Raw genomic sequence first — 26,980 nt, forward strand, 5'->3', positions numbered from 1 at the left:
GGAACCAGGCCGCATATCTCCGTGTGAACTCTCCCCCCAACCCCACCCCTCACCCCCATCCGCGGAAATAGTGTCTTATATGAAACAGGTCCCGGGTGCCAAAAGAGGCTGGAGACTGCTGTTCTAAGGTATGCTGATTCCAAACATTCTAACCAATACCACGTGAGTAGCTCTAGGCAGTAAACACCTTAGGATATCTGGATTTTCTCAGTATTATGCCAACGTGAAAATCAATTTATTCTGTAATCTAAATAGATATTTACCTTGGCATTGACCACTGCTCCCAGGAAGCCAAGGAACATATCCTAACCCCCAGTGTTATGTTATCAAAACAGTTTCGGGATACAATCAACACATTCATTAGCCCCTGCTGAGATACAATCTAGGATGGGGTTAAGCAAACAAAAGCAGCTTTTTGCTGACTGTAGAATAAACGATCTTATGAAGAAAATTAGTAAATTAATAAAATCAGAAACAATTTTTCTTTTCCAATGGTAATAAATTTCTGAAAGAGTCACATAAGTCTATTAGAAAGCAGAATTTACCTTGCCAAAATTAGTTTCACAAACTTTTCTAGAAAATACCTTTTTAAGGCTTATTTAATGTGAGGGACACATGTATCTATAGGGCTATATACTGCAATGAACTGAATGTTTATGTCCCCCAAAATTCGTATTTGAAATCCTAACCCCCAAGGGTGATGGTATTAGGAGATGGAGCCTTTGGGGGGTAATTATTATAGGGTATGAGGGTGGAGCCCTCAAGAATGGGCTAAGTGCTCTTGTTAAAGAGGCCTCAGAAAGCACATTCTCTCCTTTCTACCCTGTGAGGAGACAGCAAGAAGGCACCATCTATGAACCAGAGAGTAGACTTTCACCAGACACTGAATCTGCCAATAACTTAGCCTTGGACTTCTCTGCTTCCAGAACTGTGAGAAATAAATTTCTATTGTTTACAAGCCACCCACTTTATGGTATTTTGTTATAGCAGCCCAAATGGACTGAGACACACACCATCTATCTCACACCAAACCCATCCACTGTTACCACCCCCAACATAGACTCCCAATGACCAGTTTTGGGAAAAGGGCAAAAAGCCCAGTGACTTAATAGAAAGTGTAAATCATATTAAATACTATCTACATGCTAGTTAAAAGAAAACAGACTTCATCCTAGGCAAAAATCACAATGCTTAATTATATCTCTGCAGTTCATCAGACAGTTATCAATAAAGGACCAATTCAGTAACAAATAGAAAATAATAATGTAATTTCAACCTCAAGTTGCATTAAAATGCCTTGGGTGCAAGCCAATCATCACTGAAAGATGCTTGGTTTATTTATTTATGAATGAATGAATGAATGACGCAGAATCTTGCTGTGTCACCTGGGCTAGAGTGCCATGGCTGTCAGCTTAGCTCACAGCAACCTCAAACTCCTGGGCTCAAGCAATCCTCCTGCCTCAGCTTCCTGAGTCGCTGGGACTACAGGAATGTACCACCATACCTGGCTAATTTTTCTATTTTTAGTAGAGACAGAGGTCTCACTCAGGCTGGTCTCGAACTCCTGACCTCAGGCTATCCTCCTGCCTCAGCCTCCCGGAGTGCTAGGATTATAGGTATGAGCCACCTTGCCTGGCCTAAATTTAATTTAATTTAATTTAATTTTTTTGAGAGAGAGTCTCTGTTGCCTGGGCTAGAGTGCCATGGCGTCAGCCTAGCTCACAGCAACCTCAAACTCCTGGGCTAAAGCCATCTGCCTCAGCCTCCCGAGTAGCTGGGACTACAGGCATGCGTCACCATGCCTGGCTAATTTTTTCTATATATTTTTAGTTGGCCCGCTAACTTGTTTCTATTTTTAGTGGAGACAGGGTCTCCCTCTTGCTCAGGCTGGTCTTGAACTGAGCTCAAGCGATTCACCGGCCTCGGCCTCCCAGAGTGCTAGGATTACAGGTGTGAGCCACCTTGCCCAGCCTAAATTTTATTATTAAATAAACTTCCTAGTCTATTGCCCTGTAGGAAGAAGGGGGAGAATTTTTTTTTTCATATGAGAATTACAAAATTATGCAAACATTGTTAAGGAATGCAGCATTTGAAATTGGTCATAAAATGGGTGTTTAAAAACTAGTTTAGGCCTGGCATGGTGCCTCACTCCTGTAATCCTAGCACTCTGGGAAGCCGAGGCTGGAGGATTGCTTAAACTCAGGATTGAGTTAGAGACCAGCCTGAGCAAGAACAAGACCACGTCTCTATTAAACATAAAAAAATTAGCTGGACGAGGTGGCGCACACCTCTAGTCCTAACTAGCTACTCGGGAGGCTGAGGCAGGAGGAGCACTTGAGCCCAGGAGTTTGAGGTTGCAATGAGCTGTGATGATGCCAGATGCCACTGCACTCTAGCTGGGGTGACCGAGTAAAACTCTGTCTCAAAAACAAAACCAAAACAAAAAAAACCCCTAGTATTAATTAAAAAAAAATCCCAAATCAGAGAAGTGTGATGACAACAATGAGATGACCTGCATTCTCAGGAGAATAGCTCATAATAATCTCAATTCATAGTGGACCTGTTCTGTCCATTTCTTCAATCTCTAGGAAAAAATAACTGTAAGGACACACTAAGAACTACTCAGCTGAATTGCAGTCTTAAATTTGCTTAATATGTAACTGCTTCTCACAAAGGGGTTAACACAGTCGAGTAGGGCCTCTTAGTTGTTATACTCTGGATGTATTTTATTAGTTTAGCTGAACTTCAGTGTATCACATAAAAAAATATCTTCGGATGGCATGGCTATATAAGTTTCAAAGTAAGTCAAACTAAGAACAACTCAAAATATTCTCTATTTAGGTTTCTAAGGCTATAGATATACTCATGTGAAATCCTTCTTTTAAATGTACAAAATCATTTCAATTTAATGAAATAACAAGGGCTGTGGAGTAAGAGAAAGAAGGTTTTGAATTCCAGATCTGCCAACTTGCTAGCAGTGTGACCTTGGCTAAATCACTTAAGTTCTCTGACTTTAGTTTCCTTATTTGTAAAATATAAGTAAATCACTTAGCACAAGGTTCATGCCCCTTCCGAAACAGAAATCTGTGATCATTGTCTTTAAACCTAAGCTAACCCTGTTCTTACAGGCCATAATTTTCTTTCGGGCTCATCTCCTGCCATCAACTCTGCCTCCTTTACACACACATATACACAGACACACACAGACACACGTGTGCACACCCACCCCAATCTGCTCTAGTAATAATACACAGCCCCAGCAAAAACAAACAAGCACCAAAACAAAACTATATATTTTTCCTCCATCATGATCACACATTCCCTCTGTGTACCCTTTCCTAGTCCTGCTCCTATAACTCGAGTACTATTAACTTTCTCCTCAATTTATGGATGTTTTTATTGTACTAGTTATTGTGTATATAGTTGTTTGTATGCCTGTTTTCCTTGTCAGACAGTAAGTTAATTATCTTTGTATTATATTACCATTATTCCCACCCTACCTTCCAGAACCTAATTAAGGCCTGGGACCTGGATGGTATTAGATAAATATCTGCTGAATGAATGGCCCCAGATTGCTGTCCTGGGTATCCCACTCATCAACAAACATAATTGCCTTGAAATATGCCCCTTCAGTCCCCAATCAGATTATCTGACATTCCCAAGTAAAATAGGGGAAACTTTTCTCCCCTTTCTGATAACCTTCAGTCTTCTTTAATCAAATTTTTGTAATTGCATTTTAAAATATTACCATAAAACAATTAGAGATTAATAATAATCTCTAAGCATTAAATCAAAGCTTAACATGAAAGTGCTTGATTGTATTTTAATTGTAACTACTTAAGTAGATCTCCAACAGGACTACAAACTTTTAGAAGATTAGTTCAGTATATCCTAGCATATATTAAGTACTAAAAATATATATATTTTTAATTAAAGAAAATTTTTTTTTGACAGTCTCACTTTGTTGCCCAGGCTAGTAGTGAGTGCCGTGGCATCAGCCTAGCTCATGGCAACCTCAAACTCCTGGGCTCAAGCCATCCTCCTGCCTCAGCCTCCCAAGTAGCTGAGAATACAGGGGCTCGCCACCACACCTGGCTAATTTTTTGTTTCTATTTTTAGTTGCCCAGCTGGTATTTTCTATTTTTTTTTTTTTTTTAGGAGAGACAGGGTCTTACTCTTGCTCGGGCTAGTCTCGAACTCCTGTCCTCAAGCAATCTCCTGGCCTTGGCCTTCCAGAGTGTTAGGCTTACAGGCGTGAGCCACCCCTGCCCGGCCTAAAAATGTCTTAAGTTAACAAATTAACTCACAAAATCTAGCTTGGTGCCAGTATATAGTGCCATCAATGAAAATCTATTTATTTGGAAATATAAATACGGATTTACTCTGCTTCACAAAGCAAATATGTCTGGAAAAGTTTTCTACAAACATATTTAAAACTCACTAGGGAAGATTAGTTTGCCATTTAAACTAATTCTACAATCCTTTTATAAAGCAAAGAGAATGCCTCCCCAAACCTGTCATATAAAGGCACTTAATTTTTCATTTGAGTGTTAATTTTACTTTGCTTAAAATAAACTTTCAAACCCAACGACCCCCACCTCCTTTTAAAAAGCCCTGTATTTCTGGTTAAAGACAGGATAGTGGTCTTTTGAGATGCTAGTCTGCCATCCTCCCCATTTGTCAGCAGATTAATAAACTTCTCTTTCCTTTTCCTCAAATAAATAAATAAATTAAATAAATGAACTTTCATTAAAGATCAAGCAAGAGTCTCATCTGACTTGCTCCAAATCTCTCACAGCTAAAAGTGAGGTCTCCTTCTGAATTTACCAGTACATAGCACTTCATCTTACCTTTCTTAAGGCACCTATTATTCCTATCTTATATGATAATAATTTATGTGCATGCCTCATCACTTGTCTCAGAGGGCAGTACTTCTGACTCATGCTTGTGGCCACTCACCCACCCAGTCCTCCACCCCTGCTACACAAAGAACTTTGTGAAGAATAAAACATTTAATATGTTGATGGTAGAAGATAGGAGGACGATGAATGTGGACAAATACAAAATGGTCCCCTCCTTTTCACATAAATGTAAACACTACTTCAGCATTGACAGATGTATTAGTTCATTCATTCCCAAGAGCATATGAGGTTGCACTCCTAAGCGTGTTGTACCTTGCACCATCTACTCCTGGAACACAGGAGGGCAGCCTGTCAGGCAAACTAACCTGTGAAGATAGAAGTCATGAGAGTAGGGCTCTAGGGTGTGGGACAGACAGGAAAGAAACAGGGAATTTTGCAGGAAGATAGCAATGCTCTATATTTTGTTTGAGATATTGGTAAGAAGGCTGTAAACAAATGTCAAGACTCGTCTAACTATACACTTAAAATCTCTGTATTTTACTGAATGAAATTATACCTCAAAAAATAATAAATATTACTTGCCAAAATTCCACACAGTTACACTACATACAATTACACAATAGGAAATGACAGCAACAATACTCACTCCTATAGTCTCCTTTCTATTTGAGAAGGTACAGATGACTCAAGCCATCCTGATAGCATTTGACATTCTAGACTCACAGCAGTCCCCAGCCTTTTTGGCTGTTTCATGGAAGACAGTTTTTCCACGGACTGGGGTTGAGGGCTGGGGTGTCGTGGGTGAGGGGGGCATGGTGCAGAGCTCAGGCGGTGATGTACAGCCTGTTTCCTAATAGGCACCCACGGGTACCAGGCCACGGCCCAGGGGTTGGGGGCCACAGTTCTGCCTTCACTAGTTACTGCTTTGTGGGCACTTAGTAACCCAAAATGTCATCATGCTGCTGGAAACCCTTAGAAGTTTCTTTGGGAGAAAAAGCACTGACTTTTAAAAAGATAAATGTCAAGCAGGTATGAAGATGGTAGCATAAAGGTTGAAGGCTCTTTTCCTTTGAGACAGGGTTAACAGACTTAGTTAACAGACTAAAAGCTATGAAATTAATTTGTCCTTGAGCAGCTAATTTAACAGTTCTATTTTAGTTTTCTGATGAACATCATGAAAATAATAATAGAAACTTCACCAGATTACTATCTGTTGAGACACAGTATGTAAGGTTATAGGCTATATTAATGAAATTTTAAATGGCTATGTGCACTTACATGTATTCTTCCTATTATTTGTTCATTCAACAAATATTTTTTGAGTCTCCACTGTATACTAGGTCATTGTTCTCCTAGAATTTATAGGCCAGCAGGGGTAATGAACATTAAATGAGCAATTTCAGAATTATTTAATTATAGTTTAAGTATTTGGCAGGCTTTTAATATTCATCTTTATTAATTTTATCCTGAATGCACACAGGGTATACTGGATCAGAGACAGATTTCATAATAAGAAGTGTGTTGGCCCACATTTGCCCTAGTCTTTACTCCCAGGGCGATGCTATAAGAACCAGGTCAGTTGTCCTACATATGTAGCCAGATACTCTGTAGGTGAGGGATGAGGAAAAATGATTTTTCTCTGCTTATGAAGGGGAAAGAGGCAACTATCCTCCTCCCCTCCTGAAACAGTCAGTTAGGAAAGGTAATAAGCCTAAATCCTAACTCCAACCCTTTGGTATATAAATAAAACCTCTCCAGGAGGCCAAGTTCTGGGGCTTCATTTCTTTTTACACACAAATACCTAGGGAGGTAGCTGTACCCCTTTTCCTGGCACCTTGGGGCCTTAACCTAGGGAACTACTTACTCCAGGCTATAACCTTTCTGACTTCTCTGGGGAATAAGAGAAGTTTTTATTATCCTTTCAGAACAGAGGAAAATAAAGGATCTAATCCTTATGGTATGTGGAAATGTTGCTAGGGCTCTAGGGCTTTTTACAGGAACACTGAGAAATCCATGGAAGTTTTATGCCTTAGGTCTGTTTTTGTGTTGCTGTGATAGAATACTACAGATGGATAATTCATACGGAAAAGAAGTTTATTTTGGCTCATGGTTCTGGAAGACCATGGCATCAGCATCTACTCAGCTTCTGGTGAGGGCCTTCTTGCTGCTTCATAATATGGCTGAGGGTGTCACATGGCAAGAAAGCAAGAGCTGTAGTCCCAGCTAGTTGGGAGGGTGAGACAGGAGGCTCAATTGAGCCCAAGAGTCTGAGGCTGCAGAGAGAGCTGTGATTGTGTCACTGCCCTCCAGCCTGGGCAGCAGAGCAAGACCCCATCTCTTAAAAAACAAAAAAGAGGAAGGTGTGATACAATATAGGGGATGGATTGTAGAGGTCTGGAGTGGGGGGATTGATAGTAGAGATTGAGTTAGGAAGGATTTGAAAGATTTTTCAGGGACAGAAATGAGGGAACTTTGATTCATTGGATAGAAGGAGAGACAGGATCACACTGAGTTTGAAATGCCTGTGAGAAAGCCAAGTGGAGGTGTGCTGTGGGAGTGTGGAGAAAATGTGAAATAGCCATTGCTGAGAATGGAGAGCAAGTCTACTAATGAGTCGTTTTCTGCTGTTCCCTCTGCCTGGAACTTTTCCCCCAGATTGTTTACATGGCTGGATCCTCTGATTCAAATCTCAGCTTAGTATCAACTCCTCAAAGAATTTTTTCAAACCACCTAAGTTAAAGTACAACTCCTTTCCCCAATAATAATTTTCTAGTCATCAGTGCTGTGGCTTGAATGTGTCCCCCAGAATTCATGTGTTGAAAACTTAATCTCCAATTCAACAGTGTTGGGAAGTGGGGCCTAATGAAAGGTGTTTAGGTTATGTGGGCATTGCCATCATGAACTGATTAATGCCATTACAAAAAGGGCTCCCTCTCTTGTACTCTTTGCCCTTCTGCCTTGTGATGATGTAGCAAGAAGGCCCTCAGCAGACGCTGGTGCCTTGATCTTGGACTTCCCAGCCTTTAGAACTGTAAGAAAATAAATTTCTGTTTGTTATAAATTACTCAGTCTCAGGTATTCTGTTATAGTAGCACAAAATGGACTAAGACAATCTCTCTGCTTTATTTTTTTAATACTTTTCACCAGCTGAAATTATCTCGTTAATTTGGTTTTCTTAAGTGAAATAGCTATTTAAATCCTTTGCCCATTTAAAAATTGGTTTGTCTTTTTATTGTTAAATTATGAGTTCTTTATATATTCTAGATACTAGACCCTTACCAGATATATGATTTGCAAATATGTTCTCCCATTCTGTGATTTGTCTTTTCCCTTTTTTATAGTGCCCTTTGAAAGCATGAGTGTTTTTAATTTTGATGATATCCAATTTATTTTTCTTTTGTTACTTGTGCTTTTGGTGTGATATCTAACAAACCATTGCCTAATCCAAGGTCACAGAGATTTATACCTATTTTTTTTCTAAGAGTTTAATAGTTTCAGCTTTTATATAATTTAGGTCTTGGATCCATTTTGAGTTAACTTTTTTATATGGAGTAGGGTAGGGCTCCATCTTCTTTCTTTTGCATATGGTTATGTCCACTTGTTTTAGCATCATTTGTTGGAAAGACTATTCTTTCCCTATTGAATGGTCTTAGCACTCTTGCAAAAAAATCAATTGACCATAAATGTATGGGTTTATTTCTAGACTTCCAATTCTATTCCATTTATCTTTATATATATCCTGTGTCAGCACCACACTTTTTTTTTGGTAAGAGATTAAGGTCTCTGTTGCCCAGGCTGGATATAGTGGTACAATCATAGCTCAGTGCAGCCTGGGCTCAAGTGATCCTCGCACCTCAGCCTCCTGAGTAGCTGGGATTATAGGGATGAGCTACTGTGCCCAGCCCACACTGTCTTTATTATTGTAGTTTTGCATTAAGTTTTGGAATTGAGTAGTGTGAGTCCTCCAACATTGTTCTTTTTTTGGAGATTATTTTGGCTATTCTGGGTCCCTTGCATTTCCACTGAATTTTAAGTTCAGCTTGTCGATTTCTGCAAAATAAAGCAAAAAAAAAAAAAAAAGCAGCTGGGATTTAGGTAGGGATTATATTGAATCTGTAAATCAATTTGGGGAATACTGCCATTTTAACAATATTAAGTTTTCTAGTCCATGAACATGAGATGTCTTTCCATTTATTTAGGTCTTCTTTAATTGCCTTCAATGATGTTTTGTAGTTTTCAATGTACAAATCTTCTTCTTCTTTTTTTATTAAATTTATTATTATACTAAGTATTTTATTTTTTGATGCTATTATAAATGGAATTGTTTTCTTAATTTCATTTTCAGATTGTTACAAGAGAATAGAAATACAATTCATTTTTTTTTTTTTTTTTTTTTTTGTTGAGACAGAGTCTCACTTTGTTGCCCAGGCTAGAGTGAGTGCCGTGGCGTCAGCTTAGCTCACAGCAACCTCAGACTCCTCGGCTTAAGCGATCCTACTGCCTCAGCCTCCCGAGTAGCTGGGACTACAGGCATGCGCCACTATGCCCGGCTAATTTTTTCTATATAGATTTTTAGTTGTCCATATAATGTCGTTCTATTTTTAGTAGAGATGGGGTCTCGCTCAGGCTGGTCTCGAACTCCTGACCTCCAGCGATCCACCCGCCTCGGCCTCCCAGAGTGCTAGGATTACAGGCGTGAGCCACCGCGCCCGGCCACAATTCATTTTTGTATATTGAATTTGTATTTTAAAATCTTCATGAACTTGTTTATTAGCTCTAATAGTTTTTTTTTTTTTTTTTTTTTTGGGGTGTGTGTGTGTGTGTGTATTCCTTAGGATTGTCTACATGTAATGTTATCTCATCTGCAAATAGGGATAGTTTTAGATCTTCCCTTCTAATCTAGATGGCTTTTATTTCTTTTTCTTGCCTAATTTGCCTGGCTGGTACCTCCAGTGCAGTGTTGAGTAGGTATGGCAAGAGAGATCATCCTTGTCTTGTTCTTGCTCTTAAGTATAAAGCTTTTAGACTTTCACCATTAGGTATGAGGTTACTTGTGGGTTTTTCACAGATGTACTTTATCAGGTTGAAGAAGTTCCTTTCTATCCCTAGTTGGTTGAGTGGTTTTGTCATGAAAAGGATATTAGATTTTTTTCTAAGTGCCTTTTCTGTGTCTTTTAAGATGATCATGTGATTTTTTATTCTTTATTAATACTATATTGATTGATTATTGTATGTTGACCCAACCTTGTATTCTTGGGATAAATTCCACTTAGTTATAGTATATAATCCACTTTATATGTTGCTGGATTGGGTTTGCTAGTATTTTGTTGAGAATTTTGCATCAATACTCATGATAGACACTGGTTTTTCCCTGTGATATCTTTGTCTGGTTTTGGTATTGGAATAATACTAGCTTTATAGAAAAATGGGGATGTGTACCCTCTTCTATATTTTCAAAGAGATTGCAAAGGATTATTTAAAATTTTTTAAGCACTTGATAGCATTCACCATCTGGGCCTGGCCTTTCCTTTGTGAGAAATTTTTTCATTACTAATTAAATATTTTTTGCTTGTCATAGGTCTATTCAGATTTTTCTATTTCTTATTTAGTCAGTTTTGACAGTTTGTATCTTTCTTGGAATTTGTTCCTGTCATCTAGGTTATCTAATTTTTTGTTTATTGTATTCCCTTAGAATCTTTTTAATTCTCTGAGATTGTAATAATGACGTCTTCCTTTTCATTCCTGATTTTAGTACTCTGGTCAGTCTAGCTAAAGGTTTGTCAAATTTGTTGATCTTTTTAAAAGGACCAACTTTTGGTTTAGTTGTTTTTCTCTGTTTTTCTGTTTTCTGCTTTCATTTATTCTCTAATCTTTATTTTTTCCTTTGTTCTGTTTGCTTTAGGTTTAGTTGCTATACTTTGTGTAGTTTCTTTTCTTTCCTTTTTAATTAATCCCTTAGCATCTTTATACTTTGTAGTTTCTTAAAGTAGAAGATTAGGTTGTTGATTTGAGATCTTTCTCTTTTTTTTTTTACTTTATTTTTTAAAATATAGAATGCTTCATGGATTTGTGTGTCATCTGTCAACAGAAAAGAACCCAAACTCTGGAAAATAATTTAAAGAGGTTTATTCTGAGCCAAATATGTGTGACCGTGGCTGGGAGAGCCATGCCCAAGAAGCCTTGAGCAAGTGATCTCTCTGTGGTTGGGTTACAGTTTTATACATTTCAGGGGGACAGAAATTATTAGTCGTGACAGCAAAAAAAGGCAAGCTTTGAGATGATTTCTCCTCTGATGCTTGTTTAATTCATGCGGTACCTATCTATCCAACTTCTTTACCTTGCTCATTTGTTTCGATGGTCCAATATTGTTGTAATAGTAATATCAAACCTTGCGGCTAATTCACACATAGGTGAGATGGATTCGCTTGCCACTACAGCTTTCAGCTCGTCATTATCCACCTTGGTCTCAGATCACCCACGTGGTGGTTAAAGATTAAAATCACCAGAATAGAACATCTCAAACCATTGATATACTGTGTATTCATTGGCCACATCCTTCCCAAACACTTCATTGATATTTCGAGCTGTCTGTGCTGCATTTGTTCCACAATGGAACTCATATTCAAAAATAACACGAATTTTTGACTTATCCATGTTTTCACAAAAATTGCTCTAAAAAAATGTGAAAGATAATCACAGGCCAAAATGTGTGTTTGAAAGAATGAGGATGTGCCTTCACAAAAAACAAAAAACCAAGAAGTGTCAAAGTGAAATGTCAGAGATATCAACTGTCAAACTTAGTACTTAAGGAAATTGGACATTCCACACTTAATAACCTAATAATTTGCTAAAAAGTACATTTGTTAGCAGGTTTCAGAACATTGGTAAGATAACACCTGGTAGGAAAATTGCTAGGGTGGGGTTATGTCAATTACCTTTCTCTCATCACCAGAAGCTACTATGATTCATCAAAAATAACCTCATATTTGGTGAATGGCATTGGCTTAGGCAGGTTTGCTTGAGACCAGAGTGTAGTGAAAGATCACTGGCAGCTAGGATTTTTCCCTTCACTCTCTGCTTCTCTTGCTGTATGGGCTTTATTTATTGCTTTCTTCACATAAAAGGCACGTGACCAGTGGCGTCTATATCTCACAGCTTTAAGAGCAGATAGGAAAGCACTCTTCCTTAAGGACCAGTTGAAAAATTCCTGGGAAAGGACTCTGTCCAGCCCTGTGGGGTAGTGGCTCCTGTGATGGCCAGTTGTGTCTGGGGGACATAGTCACACCAGCTTGCCTTTAGCCCCATAGTATTGCTAAGTGGGGAGAGAATGAGGGAGAGGGCTCTGTGGTATTGTGGAAGAGGGATTCGAGGCGATTAGAGCACAGATAAGGTCTGCAAGAATTTGCAGAACAGCCTGTAAGGTTTTTGGATGGTCGGTGCCAGAGAAAGAAAGATGAGCAGAGTAGAAAGGGGTAAGCAACGAGGCTTTATTTGAGCACTATGGGCGAGGGTAATGGGTCCCAAGAGAGGGGCCTGGGCGAGGTTCACAGGTCCCAGGAGAGAGGGGGCCCGAGAAGTAGCGTTGCCTAGAAGTTTTGAGTGGGCTTATATATGTTTTTAGGGCTGGGGGATGGGGGTTTCTTTGGTGGGAAGATTTTTGGCATGAAAAGTTAGGAATTTTCCGTTACGGTTTTAGGGTGGGTATTGAGAACTCGGAGGGGCTGGTGGTATGTGTATGGATTCCAGGAACCAAAACTTCTCTTATCTGGGTGAATATCCGGGTGTGGTTATTCTTTAACTTAGCTGGGGCCAACAGTTAGTTTCGGCAGGTCTTGTGGACTTCTTTTTCTTTAGGGAGGGAAGGATGGTGCCCACCACCATCCTTACACAGCCTTTCTAAATTGTGAAACTCTGCTACATTTTACATATGTAACATTGGGTAATTAACTTGATCTCCCTAGTGTCACTTTCATTTATAGTATGTGGATAACTCTTACCATGCACGGTCTTGTGAGGTTTATTGTATATAAAGTGCTTGTCACATAGAGGGCATCAGTGAGTGAGAATCTGCTTCTGCTGCTACTACTGTTGTTATTAATGTTGCCATTATCCTTTTACCCACCAAATCCTCATATTAACCGTGCTATTTTTCTAAAATACACTTTAGAGAAGGTTATTTCCCTCCTTGTATGCCTTCAGAAGGCCTTCATTAACTATTGAATAAAGTTGAATTTCCTTAACTATGCTGTATTTTTTTCAGACCCCTCAGGATCTGGTCCCTATAATCTTTTTTTTTTTTTAATTTTTATTTATTTTTTATTTTATTTTATTTTTTTAAGAGATGGGGTCTCACTGTGCTCAGGCTGGTGTTGAACCCCTGAGCTGCAGCTATCCTCCTGCCTCAGCCTCCCAGAAAGCTAGGATTCAGGCCTGGTCCCTGTAATATTTTCAGCCTGATCTCTAACTTCCTCTCTGTACTTTGTGTTCTGATCTATATGTAAGTCTACTCTCCTACAAAAGTAGGAGACTGGAAAATGAAGTTTTCTGCATCTGTTGTTGCCTTGGCTTGATTCCGCCCATCCTCCCCACTCCAGCCCCCACCAGCATACCTTCCCTTTCTTCTTTCTTCCTTTTGTTTTTAAAGTCCCAGATTGAAACGTGAAACCCGGTCTCATTAGTATTGTTTCCCTGATCTTTTCCCATGGCAGGGAGCCTTCTGGAGTTCACAGCACTTTGTTCCTGTATTCCTGTAACAATTATTTTTGCTCTGTTACAATTGTTTAAATGCTAATCTTTTTTTTAAATGACAATTTGCAAGAGTCTAAGCCAATTATTTTGTAGAATGTCCTACATTGTAGATTTGTTTATTTCCTAGTTATATTTGTTTTAATTATTTTCAATTATATCTTTCAGTGTCTTTTAATTTATAATCTTAACAGTGGTACCATCCTTGGGGCCTGTCTCACCCTTTTTCTGTTCACTATAATTTTATTTTAAAAATTATGTTATGGTTGAAGAGGATCAAGAATGAGTATATTTGTCCTTGCCTTGTTCAAGTTAACTTTGCATTCTAACCTCATTGGGTATTTTCAAGCCTAATTATTATTTTTGAGTATTGCCTTTATACTTTTGGAGGGAAGGTAAGCATTAGAGCTACTAAATGCTCAAGGAATGTTTTGTTAACTATGTTTTCTTTCACTCTGTTATTTATTAGAAAAGAACTCTTTTTGAAACTACTTGATATTGAGAAATTTTTCTAAAATGTGTGAATCCTTCTCTTGTATTTGCAAATAGAATGAAGGAAATACTCTCTTTAGCACCTCAATAGTCACTTGTGAACATGAGTTCCTATGGCTCAGGACTTTGGATTTAGGGCATCCGTCAATGTTTTCAAGTGGGACAATTGTTTTTAAAACATAATCCTATGACATTGGCTTGTTTTGCTTCTTTCTCACATAGGTGGAGTAGAGAAAAATACCAGTTATTCAAGTATTAAATATTTGTTACACTTTGATTATTTGAAGTTTTGGTTTATTACACATGGGTGATTTAATTTCAGGGATATTTATGTGCTTGTTGTGCATAACATAGCCTTTGCTTGGATTAGTCTAGTGAGGGAGACAGAAAGGGTAAGCAATGTTTCATCACTAGAATATTTTTTTTTTTGAGCACCTAATGTGTACCAAACACTGTTCTAAAGTGTAAGATAAGTCAGATACAATTCCTACCCCCTGAGGAATGTGCAGTCTTGTGGATGAGTCGGGCAAGAAAAATAGCCGTTATGACACAGAGTGGCTCATGCAATGACAAGGGAACACACAGGAGACTCTGGGAGCCTAGGGTGGGCAAAATTAATATTTTGTCTAGGCCAATATATGTAAATCAGACAGTGCTAAGGTGCTTAAAGTGACAGCAAGGCAGAAAATCTGGGTCAAGGATATTCCAAATATTGGATGAGAAATCACAGAGGCAAAAAATTCCATTTGGGAAATTGCAAAGAGGTAAAGCTAAAGCAATGTTCTCATAGTGTGTTCCTCTACCTGCCTTTGTCAGAATCATCTGGGAGCAATTTTTAAACCTCCAGGTGATTCTCAGTCTTCTATGTGATTCTCTGACTCAATAAATGTGAGGAACACTGGGCTAGAATTAAGGGGCATGATAAAATTATAGTTACATTAAAGGCAAGCAGAAAGTTCTGTGATTATTACATTAATTTGTATAGACCATAAACCATTTTCATTTAAAGCCTTTTAATTTCTCTATCCATGATTTCTTTTCAGAAGGGGAGTGGGCAGAAGGGATGGATATTACTGTAAATCTTCTCTTTTTATCCCTAGATGATTCTAAAAACAATTTATCAGTCTGATAATGTTTTATTCATTGAATGTTTTGTTTTTCTTTTAGTCCAAGGACAAAATGATGAGAGGCTCTCGAAGAGGATGTGTTAGACTCAGAGTGAGTATTTTTTCATTTTTATGAAAACCAGTTTTGACAGAAAGAAACAAATTGCATTTTGATGGAATCATAGAAGTTTAAATTTAGTTTAGCTTCCTTACTCAATTGTTGGAGCAGGCAACTAAATCTCAGAGAGGAAAAGTGATTTCTCCAAGTCACTGCTAGTTTGTATCAGAACCAGGACTTGAACTCAGTTATTTTGGCCCATGATTTAATGTTTTATCCATCACTTAATGTATCTACTGATATTTTTGAACCTCTGTTTTACAGACAGGGAACAACGGCTGGAAATTACATGAGTTAAAGTGTCGGTGGTACAACAATAGTAGAAAAAAATTGAAAAATCCCCAGTATTAGCTGCTTTGTTTTTCCTGTTTAGCACTATTTAATAAAGGTATATGTAGCGGTACTGTCCAGTAGAGATATAGTGGGAGCCCTCTATATGATTTAAAATTTTCTAGTAGCCACATTTAAAAAGTAAAAAGAAACAAGCAAAATTAATATTTTGTCCAGGCCAATATATCTAAAGTATTATTATTTTAACATGCAATCAATAAAAACTGTTAAAATATTTTATTTTTTTCCATACTAAGTCTTCAAAACCCAATATGTCTTTTTCAGTAAGGGCTCATCTCAGTTCAGACTAACTGCACTTGAGGGAAAGGCTCAACAGCCACATGTGGCCACTGGCTACCTTATTGGGCACTGCAGGCCTATGGCTTCATGCTGCTTTTAATTGCTCATTCAGTTTCCACCATTGTCCAAACAGGTGAAGGCCAGAAAGAACCCATGGCTCTGGATACAGTTTCTAATACTCCATTGTATCTAAAGAAGGGTGGGCCTCTGTGGTAACTTAGATAAATCAGCTTCTAGGAGCCTTTTCTTCTTCAGGACCCTGCTTTCTTTTTGCCATCTTTTTTTTCTGTATCTCTACTTTTGAAGATGTGAATATATTTGGTAAACATATTGTTGCCTTCATTAGCAGTCCTTGGTAGAACTGGGAAATAACTCTGAGAAAGGAACCAAATTATAATGGAAAAAGTCTGGCACTGAGATAAGAGTAAGCATGGCAGATATGTAGGATGGAAATGAGACAGGCTTGTTTTGAGCAGATGGTATATATGTGGTAGCATAAAGATTTTTAAAAATTCAACTTAAGTTTAAAATATTTTTCCTTTGGCTTTTCTTTTGTCTGTTCAGTCTAATTGCTTTTCTAAGCACTTGCTGTTGACCTCAGTCACGACTCAGTCTGGTATTAACTGCTTTTTGGCTTGAGGTAGGTTCAGCAGCCACTGAACTGGCACTTCAGTTGGATTCAGTGTGGATTTGGGCTACTCTCGAATTGTTACAGTTAATGCACTGGTTTTGTCTGTTTGTTTTTGTTTTTGCTTTTAAATATAGCTTAATTAATTGTTGACCCTTGTAAGTACTACCCAGGTTAAGAAATAGAATTTTGCCAGCTGCCCTTGAAGCTTCTCTGTGTGCCCCAGTTAAATCACAAGTAACCATTTCTGTTATAGTGATTGTTTCTTGCATTTCTTTATAATTTCATCACCCAAACGTGCATCCTGAATTCTGTAGTTTTATCTTGCTTATTTTTTTAGCTTGATGTCTTTTGTTTATAATTTGTTTGCGAAAGAGGTCCAGACCCTTTGATTTCTAGGAGTTTACCGTAGTGTAGATTTTACTGATTGCATACTGGTGCAATTTAGTATGTTCCTTTGTCCTGTTTTTGCTGCAAATTGGCAGTTGGATCCAGAGATTGGATCAGCCGCAGATTTGATCCCTTTGGTAAGACACTGTATGTGGTGGTATATTCTTCTAGCAGGAAGCATATAGTGTCTAGTTTTTTCCCTTTATTGATATTAGCAGCTGTTGATGCTCAGTACCTACACCCATTGATTAATTGAGAGTTGCAAAATGATGATACTCTATCATTTTGTTTTAATTTTTTATCAGAAATAATTTTATAAGGAGATACTTCTCTTCATTTTTATTTGGTTACCCAGTCGTACAGTTCAAATAAACAAAATGACTGCTTGATTATTTTCTTTTATTTACACAATTTTCAAGATAATGAATGGGCTTCAGAAAAACATATAATCTCCAGAAGAATTAGAAGCAGGGACTCGAATAGATATTTGTATATCCTGTTCACAGGAGGCTTATTCACAGTAGCCAAGAGATGGAAGGAATCCAAGTGTCCATTCATAGATGAATGGATAAACAAAATGTGGTATGTACATACAATGGAATATTATTCATCCTTAAAAAGGAGGGCTCTTCTAACACAGGCTACAACATGGATGAACTTTGAGGATATTATGCTAAGTGAAATAAGCTAGTCACAAAAAGACAAATAGTGTGTGACTCCACTTATGTGAGGTACCTAAAGTAGTCATATTCATAGAGGCAGAAAGTAGAATAGTGGTTTACAGGGGGTGGGGGTGAGGGAAATGGGGACATTTGGTGTGGTTTTTTTTTTTTTTTTTTTTTTAGACAGAGTCTCACTCTGTTGCACAGGCTAGAGTGCTGTGGCATCAGCCTAGCTCACAGCAACCTCTAACTCCTGGGCTCAAGTGATCCTCCTGCCTCAGCCTCCCGAGTAGCTGGGACTACAGGCATGCGCCACCATACCCGGCTAATTTCTTCTATATATATATTTTTAGTTGTCCAGATAATTTCTTTCTAATTTTTAGTAGAGACGGGGTCTTGCTCTTGCTCAGGCTGGTCTCAAACTCCTGGGCTCAAACAGTCCGCCCACCTGGGCCTCCCAGAGTGTTAGGATTATAGACGTGAGCCACCACGCCGGCCCCAACACTTAGTGTTTAATGGGTATAAAGTTTCAGTTGGGGAAGATGAAAAAGTTTTGGAGATGGATGGTGATGATGGTTGCACAAAAAGGTGAATGTATTTACTGCCACTGGACTGTACATTTAAAAATGGTAAATTTTATGTTGGTATGTCTTACCACGCATGCAAAAACACCCATTTATTATCTCACAGTTTATAGGTCAGACGTCTCAATTCAGTTCTATGCTGAGGGTCTCATGTGGCTGAAATCTAAAAGGGCTGCGCTCTTGTCTGGAGGCTCTGAAGAAGAATCCTCTTCTAGGCTCATTTGAGTTGTTGGCAGAATTCAGTTTCTTATGGTTGTAGAACTGAGATCCCTGGTTTTTTTTTTTTGCTGGCTGTCAATTGTGGTCTGCTCTCAACTTCTAGAGGCTGCATGTATTCTTGGTCATGTGGCTCCTTCCATGTTCAAGTCAGCAATGTGCATTGAATCCTTGTAGTGCTCTGAATCTCTGACTTTGCTCTGCTTTTGAAAAGGCTTCATGTGGGTAGATGAGGTCTACCAGATAATCTCCCCTTTGCCATTTAATGTAACATAATCTTTCCAGTGATATCTTATCAGATTCATAATTTCCACCCACACTCAAAGGGGAGGAGATTAGACAGGAGCAGGGGTCATTCTTAGAATTCTGCCCACCACAAAACATGACAGAGAAGAACCAGTTATACCTGTGTTTGAATCCCATTTTTACTCTTTGCTTTGTTGACTGGAAAGGCTACTTAGAAGCTTCTTGAGCTTCAGTTTTCTTATTGTTAAAGTGGGGATTATAATGCCCTTCTTGCAGAATTTTGTGAACATTAGGTACCTGACGCTTAGATACAACCTATTAATTAATAGTGTGTGCGTGTATTTTGAGAGGCTTTGAGGTATTTTCAAGAAGTTAGGCTATCATTTGGCTTCCTATTCAAGAAACATTTGGAGAATTTGTTTATAATACAGGTTCCAAGTTCTGCCTTCTAGACGTAGTGTTTTAGAATAGTATTCTGAAACCTTTATTTTTAAACAGATTCTCCAGGTGATTGTGTTGTGCAGCCAAGTTTAGGACTACTGATGTAGAAAGAATCAGAGAGATCTGAGGCTGACTCTCACTTAGCTCCACCCCTTTCAGACTCTGTGACACTGGGCAAATTTCTTAACCTCTGTGATGATAACATGATATAACTTGTAGGGTTGTTGTGAAGCTTAGCAATTATGTATGTATAGGAAATGGTATAATAACTGCTAAAAATGGTGATGTTGACGACGATGATGAAGATTACAGTGGTGATGATAGATAGTACACCTATCATCTAGATTCCAAATGAGCTTAATGAGCAATCATTGACTGTGCTGCCCCTCTCCTACCCCATCCCATCCTGTTTTCCAATCACGCCATATTTCTTCCTGTTCCCTCACTATGTTTCTTCATTCCCCATTTCTTTAGTCTTATTTTTTCTTATGTCATGAGAGTTCTGTGTTCCCTATCTGGTCAACTCATCTCTTAGGAGACTTTTCCAATGTAACCCTTTCTGATTCACATCCTTCCAACAGGTTTGGTTCTCCCCCTTCCTCTACCTTTTTACGGTTATCACTTACAGTCATGAAAATACTTGTTGCATTGTATTACATGTTAACTTGTCTGTTCTCCCTATTTGATAGTAAGTTCCCATCCACTGTCACAATTGCCTGGCACATAATACATAGGCACTCAAAAATGCTTATTGTTAATTTTGTATATATATAAGAATAATCAATAAATGTTGGGAAATTTGTCTTTACTATGGTTTACATACAAAAGAACTATGGGAGTTATGTATCTTAAACACAATATAAGCCAGTGGTATACGTTTTCTAAAAAACAAAGTAAAACATTCATGTAGTTGTAGGCTACATAAAAGGAGAAAGGGGGTAAGGAACCTTGATGGAAGTCCAATCAGGCACGTGCTAGATGATTTTCAGATATATTCCCATGATAACCCTGTCAGGCAGATCATGGGCCAGACTACTGTTAGCAACTTACCAAGGTCACACGGAAATGGTGAGTCTGGGATTGAATTTTGTTCTGTCTCATCCCAAAACACTGTTCAGTCCCTAATGTTACCAGGCTTCCATTCCTCTTTACTAGAAGAGCTAATGCAGACACCCCTAGTTGTTGCAAGGTAGTGTAAAACCAGTGGAGGAAAGCAGAAAAGTGAAAAACTTCCTTTGACTGTTGGTTACAAAGCTTGTGCCACTAGATGGTGCCCTTTTCTTGATAAAAAAGTAACATGTTGGTTGAGTCATGTGGTCTGATCCCTATCCCTCACATACTACTGAAAAGCAAAATACTGAGATTTTTAGATAATATCTGCAAAATGGGAAAGTGACCACATTAAAGAGGCAAGAACAGGGCATACATGAAATGAAATTCAGATCTGGATTCTGCCACTTACTAGCTTTGTGACTTGTGGCCAATCATCCATTCAGCTCTCAGCTCTATTTTCTTTATTTCTAGAATGGGCATCATGCCATTTACTCATAGAATTGTGAATATCAAATTAACTAATATATTTAAAAAGTACCCAAACACAGTATTTGGGACTTAGTAGGATCTTAGTGAATGGTAGCTATTGTTGCAATCAATAATTACTATTAATACAGATGAATCTCAAATTCTGAAGAATTCTATGGGACCATAGGAATCCCCTAAGTAAGATGAATTATATTAAACAAAGTTTTAATGCTAAATGTATTGTGTGTCTTTGAGAACTATTATTAATAATTCATATGTGACCTAGAGTAACTCTCTTTTACTTAGTCCAGTGAAACTGAGTTCTCCATTTACCTTTGTGCTAGGTATCAGAGTTGACTGTGATTCCCTGAGGGATGCATCATTGGTTCTTTTTTCTTTTAGTCCATCACAAAGGTTAGCAGTGTACCGTGACGGATTGCTAGTATATTGTTTTAGCACTGACTTCTGCTAGTGCCCCATTTCATTGATACCACAACATTTTTTTTCATATTCAAACATCCTTGGCATTGGAATGCATCTTATGATAAGTGACATCTTAGAATGGATATAATAAAGTATTATTTCTAGGTTAATGTATAACCTTAAGAGTGTCTTCCTTGTCCCCTTAGATCTTATCACATAAGAACTTTTGAGGCAGGCGGATCATTTGAGCTCAGGAGTTCAAGACCAGCCTGAGCAAGAGTGAGACCCTGTCTCTACTAAAAAAAAAAAATAGAAAGAAATTAGCTGGACAAGTAAAAATATGTAGAAAAAATTAGCCGGGCATGGTGGCGCATGCCTGTAGTCCCAGCTATTTGGGAGGCTGAGGCAGTAGGATTGTTTGAGCCCAAGAGTTTGAGGTTGCTGTGAGCTAGGCTGACACCACGGCACACTAGCCCATACAACAGAGTGAGACTCTGTCTCAAAAAAAAAAAAAAAAAACTTTTATCAATTGTCTTGTCATTTCTTTGTGAAAATCACTCTATTGATTTTGGCCTTTCTTGTTAATCCAGTAGCCTTTTTGCAAATTCTGTCTCTTTTCTATGAATTTAACATTGAAAATCTGTTCCCCTGGGCAAGACACAAATATCTATTTAATCTCTGTGATTGGTACATAGATGTCATTAGTACTGTATTTTCTGAATGGTTATATTTCAGTAGTTACAAATTTAAAATTAAATAAGAAAGTAATGGAAAAATATATGCCGGGCAAGTGCTAACTGTAAGAAAGCTTGGGAAGAGTCTTCTGGTAGACATAAAAGACTCTAAGAAAAAAATTAAAATTGTAGTGGAAAAAGAATGCCAAAGACCCAGTATCACATAGGTAACATTCTTTGACAGCAGTGGAAGAAATTAGAAGTCCCTTAACAAAACAGTAGCCAACCAACCCCTCACATACATACTTCTAAATAACTCATTGGTGAAAGTAAAAATTATAATGGAAATTATACAGTATTTAAACCTTAATGATATTGAAAAGACTACATGTTAAAACTGTATCTATAGGAGTACATGATTTATAATCTCAAATGAATATATTATAAAGCAGATTGAAATTAATGAGCTAAGCATTACATTTTAAAAATTAGAAAAAGTCAAGAGTAATACTGAAGAAAGTAGAAAGAAGAAAATAACAAAGAGAATACATTAATGAAATGGGTAATAAACAGTAGAGATCACCAACAAACTGAAAGGTGAATCTATGTAAAAAGCAATGAAATAAACCCTAGTAAGATTGTTTGCGGGGGAAAGAAAACAAAGCACAAATAAAAAATATTAAGAATGAAAAAGAGTCAGGGCACAGTGGTTCATGCCTGTAATCCCAGTGCTTTGGGAAGCCAAGGTGGGAGGATTGCTTGAGCCCAGGAGTTCAAGGTTACAGTGAGTTATGATCCCACCACTACACTACAGCCTGGGTGACAGTGAGACCCTGTCTCTTTAAAAAAGAAAAAAAAAAAGAGAAAAGTACATATATGTGCATATATAGTAGACATGAAAAATAAAATATACTACAAGTATATTTTGCCAATCAATAAATTTAAAAGTTTACATGAAAATGGATAATTTCCCAGAAAAGTATAAATTACCAGAGTCAACTCAAAAAGAAATAGGGAGCCTGAATAGTATCATAACTATTAAAGTAATTGAGTCAATAGTTTAAAAAGTCTACTCATGAAATAGTATTAGGTTTTACTAAACTTAAACTTTTTAGGAACAGATAACTCTACTGTCCCTTTGATTAGAAATGGAGAGGACTTCTTAACTAATTTTATGGACTGGTATAACCTTAATAAAAAATCATATGAGGATATTATAAGAAAGGTAATTTTTAGGCTAGAGTAAAAATCCTAGACACAAAATATAGCAAACCATGTCCAGCAATAGCAATGTATAACTAAAACATGACTATGACCAAATGGAGTTTATTCTGGGAAGACTAGGATGCTAATTTTAAAATTAATTTACCATATTAGTAGATTAAAAGAAGAAAACTACATGGCCATCTGAATAAATATGGAAGAAGCCATGAATAAAATAAAACTTGCATTCAAGATTAAGCAAGTTAGGTGTAGAAAAAGAACATTCCTTGTAAATTGACCAAGGGGTTGAAACAGAGAAAAGGAAACGAAAAGAACATTCTTAACCTGATAAAGGATATATTTGCTAAAAGGCTCAAGTGTGCTTAATAATGAAATGGTATAAGCATTCTCTTTAAAATCAGCAGCAAGATGGAGGGGCCTGCTTTTGCTGCTCTTTATAGTATTACACTCTGGAGGTCCTAGTGAATGCCGTAAGACAAGAAAAAATACAAAAGATACAAGGCTTGGAAAGGAGAATCAAAATTAGTATTTGTAGGTGGTGTTTTTATACAAACTATACTGGTTGTCTTGGCAAATTTTGTAATACAAAAATAAGAAACAACCAAAGAAAAAGGATTAGAAAGGAAGAACAAAAATTATTGGTATTTGCAGATGATATGATTGTCTTCATAAAAAAATCCATAAGAATCTACAAAAATGCCATTTGATTGACTAAGCTTCAGAAAGTTTTTGGATACTAGATCAATATTCAAAAACCAGTGATGTTCCTACATACCACCCACAACCAATTAGAAAAAAAGTTATAAAAAAAGAATTCTGGCCGGGCGCGGTGGCTCACGCCTGTAATCCTAGCACTCTGGGAGGCCGAGGCGGGTGGATTGCTCAAGGTCAGGAGTTCGAGACCAGCCTGAGCGAGACCCCGTCTCTACTAAAAATAGAAAGACATTATATGGACAACTAAAAATCTATATAGAAAAAATTAGCCGGGCATAGTGGCGCATGCCTGTAGTCCCAGCTACTCGGGAGGCTGAGGCAGTAGGATCGCTTAAGCCGAGGAGTCTGAGGTTGCTGTGAGCTAAGCTGATGCCACGGCACTCACTCTAGCCTGGGCAACAAAGTGAGACTCTGTCTCAAAAAAAAAAAAAAAAAAAAAAAAAAAAAAAAAAGAATTCTATTCATAGTAGTAACAAGAACTCTAAGTTACCTAGGAATATATTTCCTAATAATAATATAATAAATAATGCATTCTTTTAAGGGAGAAAAATTATAAAACATATTGGAAAACTGAAGACCTGAATAAAGAAAAGGCTTATCCTGTTCATGCCTGGTTAGACTTAATATAATGTATAATATATTCTCTGTAAATTATTTCTTTATTTATTTTTAATTAATTAATTAATTTGTTTTAGAGACAGGGTCTTGTCCTGTTGCCCAGGCCGGAGTGCAATGGTGTGATTATAGTTCACTGCAGCCTCGAACTCCTGGGTTAAACAATCCTCCTGCCTCAGCCTCCCGAGTAGCTGGGACTAAAGATGTGCCCTTCCACCCCTGGCTAACTTTAAAAAAAATTTTCTTTAGAGATGGGGGTCTTGCTATGTTGCCCAGGATGGTCTTGAACTCCTGGCCTCAGTGATTCTCCTGCTTGGCCTCCCAAAGTGCTGGGATTACAGGTATGGGCCACCACACCTAACCCATTCTTCATAAATTAATCTATAATGCTATTCAAGTCAAAACCACGATTAGGCTTATCAAAGAACTTGACACGGTGATTCTAAAAGTCATTTAAAATGAGGAAGGGAGAAAGACACTTTTAAAGAATAAGGAGTTGGGGACTTGCCTCTCCAGATAGTAAGATTTTTAATGAAACTATGGTAATTAAAATGGTACAGTATAAGGGAAAAGAAATGGATCAGTGGAACAGAAGAGAAAGCTGAGAAACAGAACCATGCACATATGGGTATTTGGTATATGACAGAGCATTACAAATCAGACACTATCACTTAGTAAATGAAGCTAGGCCAATTGGCTGTTCATATGGAAAAAAAAAAAATTATACCTTGTGTTATACACACAAATTCCAGAGGCATTGTGGGTTTAAAATGAAATTTAAAACTTAGAGAAAAGTACAGAAGAATGTCTTTATGACATCAAGATAGAGGAGATGTCCTAAAACATAAACCATGATGGATTGGTAGATTTGACAACATTCAAATTTTAAAACCTTTGAACAAAAAAGAGATACCACAATCAAAGAGAAAAGACAACCCATGGACAGGAGAGAAAATATTTATAATACATAAAATTGGCAAATTTAATATCCAGTATATATAAAGAACTCTTACATATTAATTAAGAAAGCAAAAAGAAAACTCAGAAGAATGCATATAAATCAGTAAATAAGACAAAAGAATACTCAAAATTTATGAAGGATGATACGTACATTCAATTCATGTATGAGGTAATCAGGTGAAACGTTAAGTGAATAAAAGCAAAGCAAATTGTTCACCACGCTATTACTGGCACCTAGAACAGTGCCTAGAAAATTCAGTACTTAATGAATCAATGAATGTTGCTAAAACAGGTCCTCTGTGTAGCATCTTCTTTGGTGAGCATGCTCCAGCCTTCCTGCTTCTTTCTATATTGTTGAATTCTCTTTCTCTGCTCTATACCGTGTGCTCCTCCAGGGCAGAAACATAACCTATCCCTCTTTATTTTTTTTATTTTATTTTATTTTTTTGAGACAGAGTCTTGCTTTGTTGCCTGGGCTAGAGTGAGTGCCGTGGCGTCAGCCTAGCTCACAGCCACCTCAAACTCCTGGGTTTAAGCGATCCTACTGCCTCAGCTTCTCGAGTAGCTGGGACTACAGGCATGCACCACCATGCCCGGCTAATTTTTTTTCTATATATATTTTAGTTGTCCAGATAATTTCTTTCTATTTTTAGTAGAGACGGGGGTCTTGCTCTTGCTCAGGCTGGTCTCGAACTCCTGACCTCGAGCGATCCACCTGCCTCGGCCTCCCAGAGTGCTAGGATTACAAGCATGAGCCACCGCACCCGGCCACCTATCCCTCTTTATATGCCCTGGCTGTTACTGTTTCTGGCCCAGAAGAGATGTTTAATAAGTATGTTGAAGTAATTAGTGAATATTGCTTACTATAACAATGTCCTTAAGAAAGGGCTTTGGATCAGGTGTTGGATCATACCTGGTATTCTTCTGCCCACCCTCCCTCCTTTTTTGGAGACAGAGTCTCTCTCTCTGTCACCTAGGCTGGAGTGCAGTGGCACGATCATAGCTCACTGCAGCCTGGAACTCACGGGCTCAAACAATCTTCCTGCTTCAGCTTCATGAATAACTATGACTACGGGTGCGTGCCACCACACCTGGTAATTTTTAAATTTTTTGTAGAGTTGAGGTCTTGCTATGTTGCCCAGGCTGGTCTCAGACTCCTGGGCTCAAGTGATCCCTCTACCTCAGCCTCCCAAAGTACTGGGATTACAGGTGTGAGCTACTGCTCTCGGTTCTTCTGCCTTTTAGTTGTTGGACCTTGGGTAAACATTTTTACCTCTCTCAGTCTCAGTTTCTTAATCTCTAAAGAAGAGTAATAACTTGTTCTGCCTAAATCTCAGCATATTTAAGTGCTGTATAAATGTGAGATAGACTTTTAATGTCATTTGAGCAGTGATGGAAAGTATACGGTTGTGGAATTACAATGGCAGTAGCTATGCTCCATATTCTTTGCACTGTTTACATTCCTTTTATGAGCTATGTGAGCAATCTATGTCCCAGAGGAGTCATCATTCCTTTTTTTATTATCTTTGGAACCAGTTCACCAGCCCACTCATTCTTCCAAAGGGAGATTGGCCCCCAAATAGCCAGAATTCTGTTTTTTTTTTTCCCAGCCATGAGAGCAAAACTATCTTTCTGTCTTTGGCACCAGAACTATGATTCATGTCTGAAGTATGTCCATGTGTATAGAAAGAAGGGAAGTAGAGAAAGTCAGGAAATTCATACAATTGGA

The 26,980-nt window shown here is 37.9% G+C and overlaps 1 protein-coding gene across 7 annotated transcripts in view; it reads left to right on the forward strand.

Annotated features, from left to right (window-relative positions):
• The window catches only part of OSBPL9 (oxysterol binding protein like 9), a 167,123-nt gene that overhangs the window by 23,951 nt on the left and 116,192 nt on the right, over positions 1–26,980 (forward strand). For 6 of the 7 annotated variants that reach the window (XM_069479964.1, XM_069479965.1, XM_069479955.1 and 3 more), the window contains exon 2: positions 15,267–15,317. The exons of the other annotated variant lie outside the window; for it this stretch is intronic. In XM_069479964.1, coding sequence (XP_069336065.1) covers positions 15,267–15,317 — 51 coding nt within the window. The remainder of the gene's footprint in view (positions 1–15,266; positions 15,318–26,980) is intronic. 7 annotated transcript variants of the gene reach the window in all.

Source organism: Eulemur rufifrons, chromosome 8, assembly GCF_041146395.1.
Source record: "Eulemur rufifrons isolate Redbay chromosome 8, OSU_ERuf_1, whole genome shotgun sequence".
Lineage (NCBI taxonomy): Eukaryota > Metazoa > Chordata > Mammalia > Primates > Lemuridae > Eulemur > Eulemur rufifrons.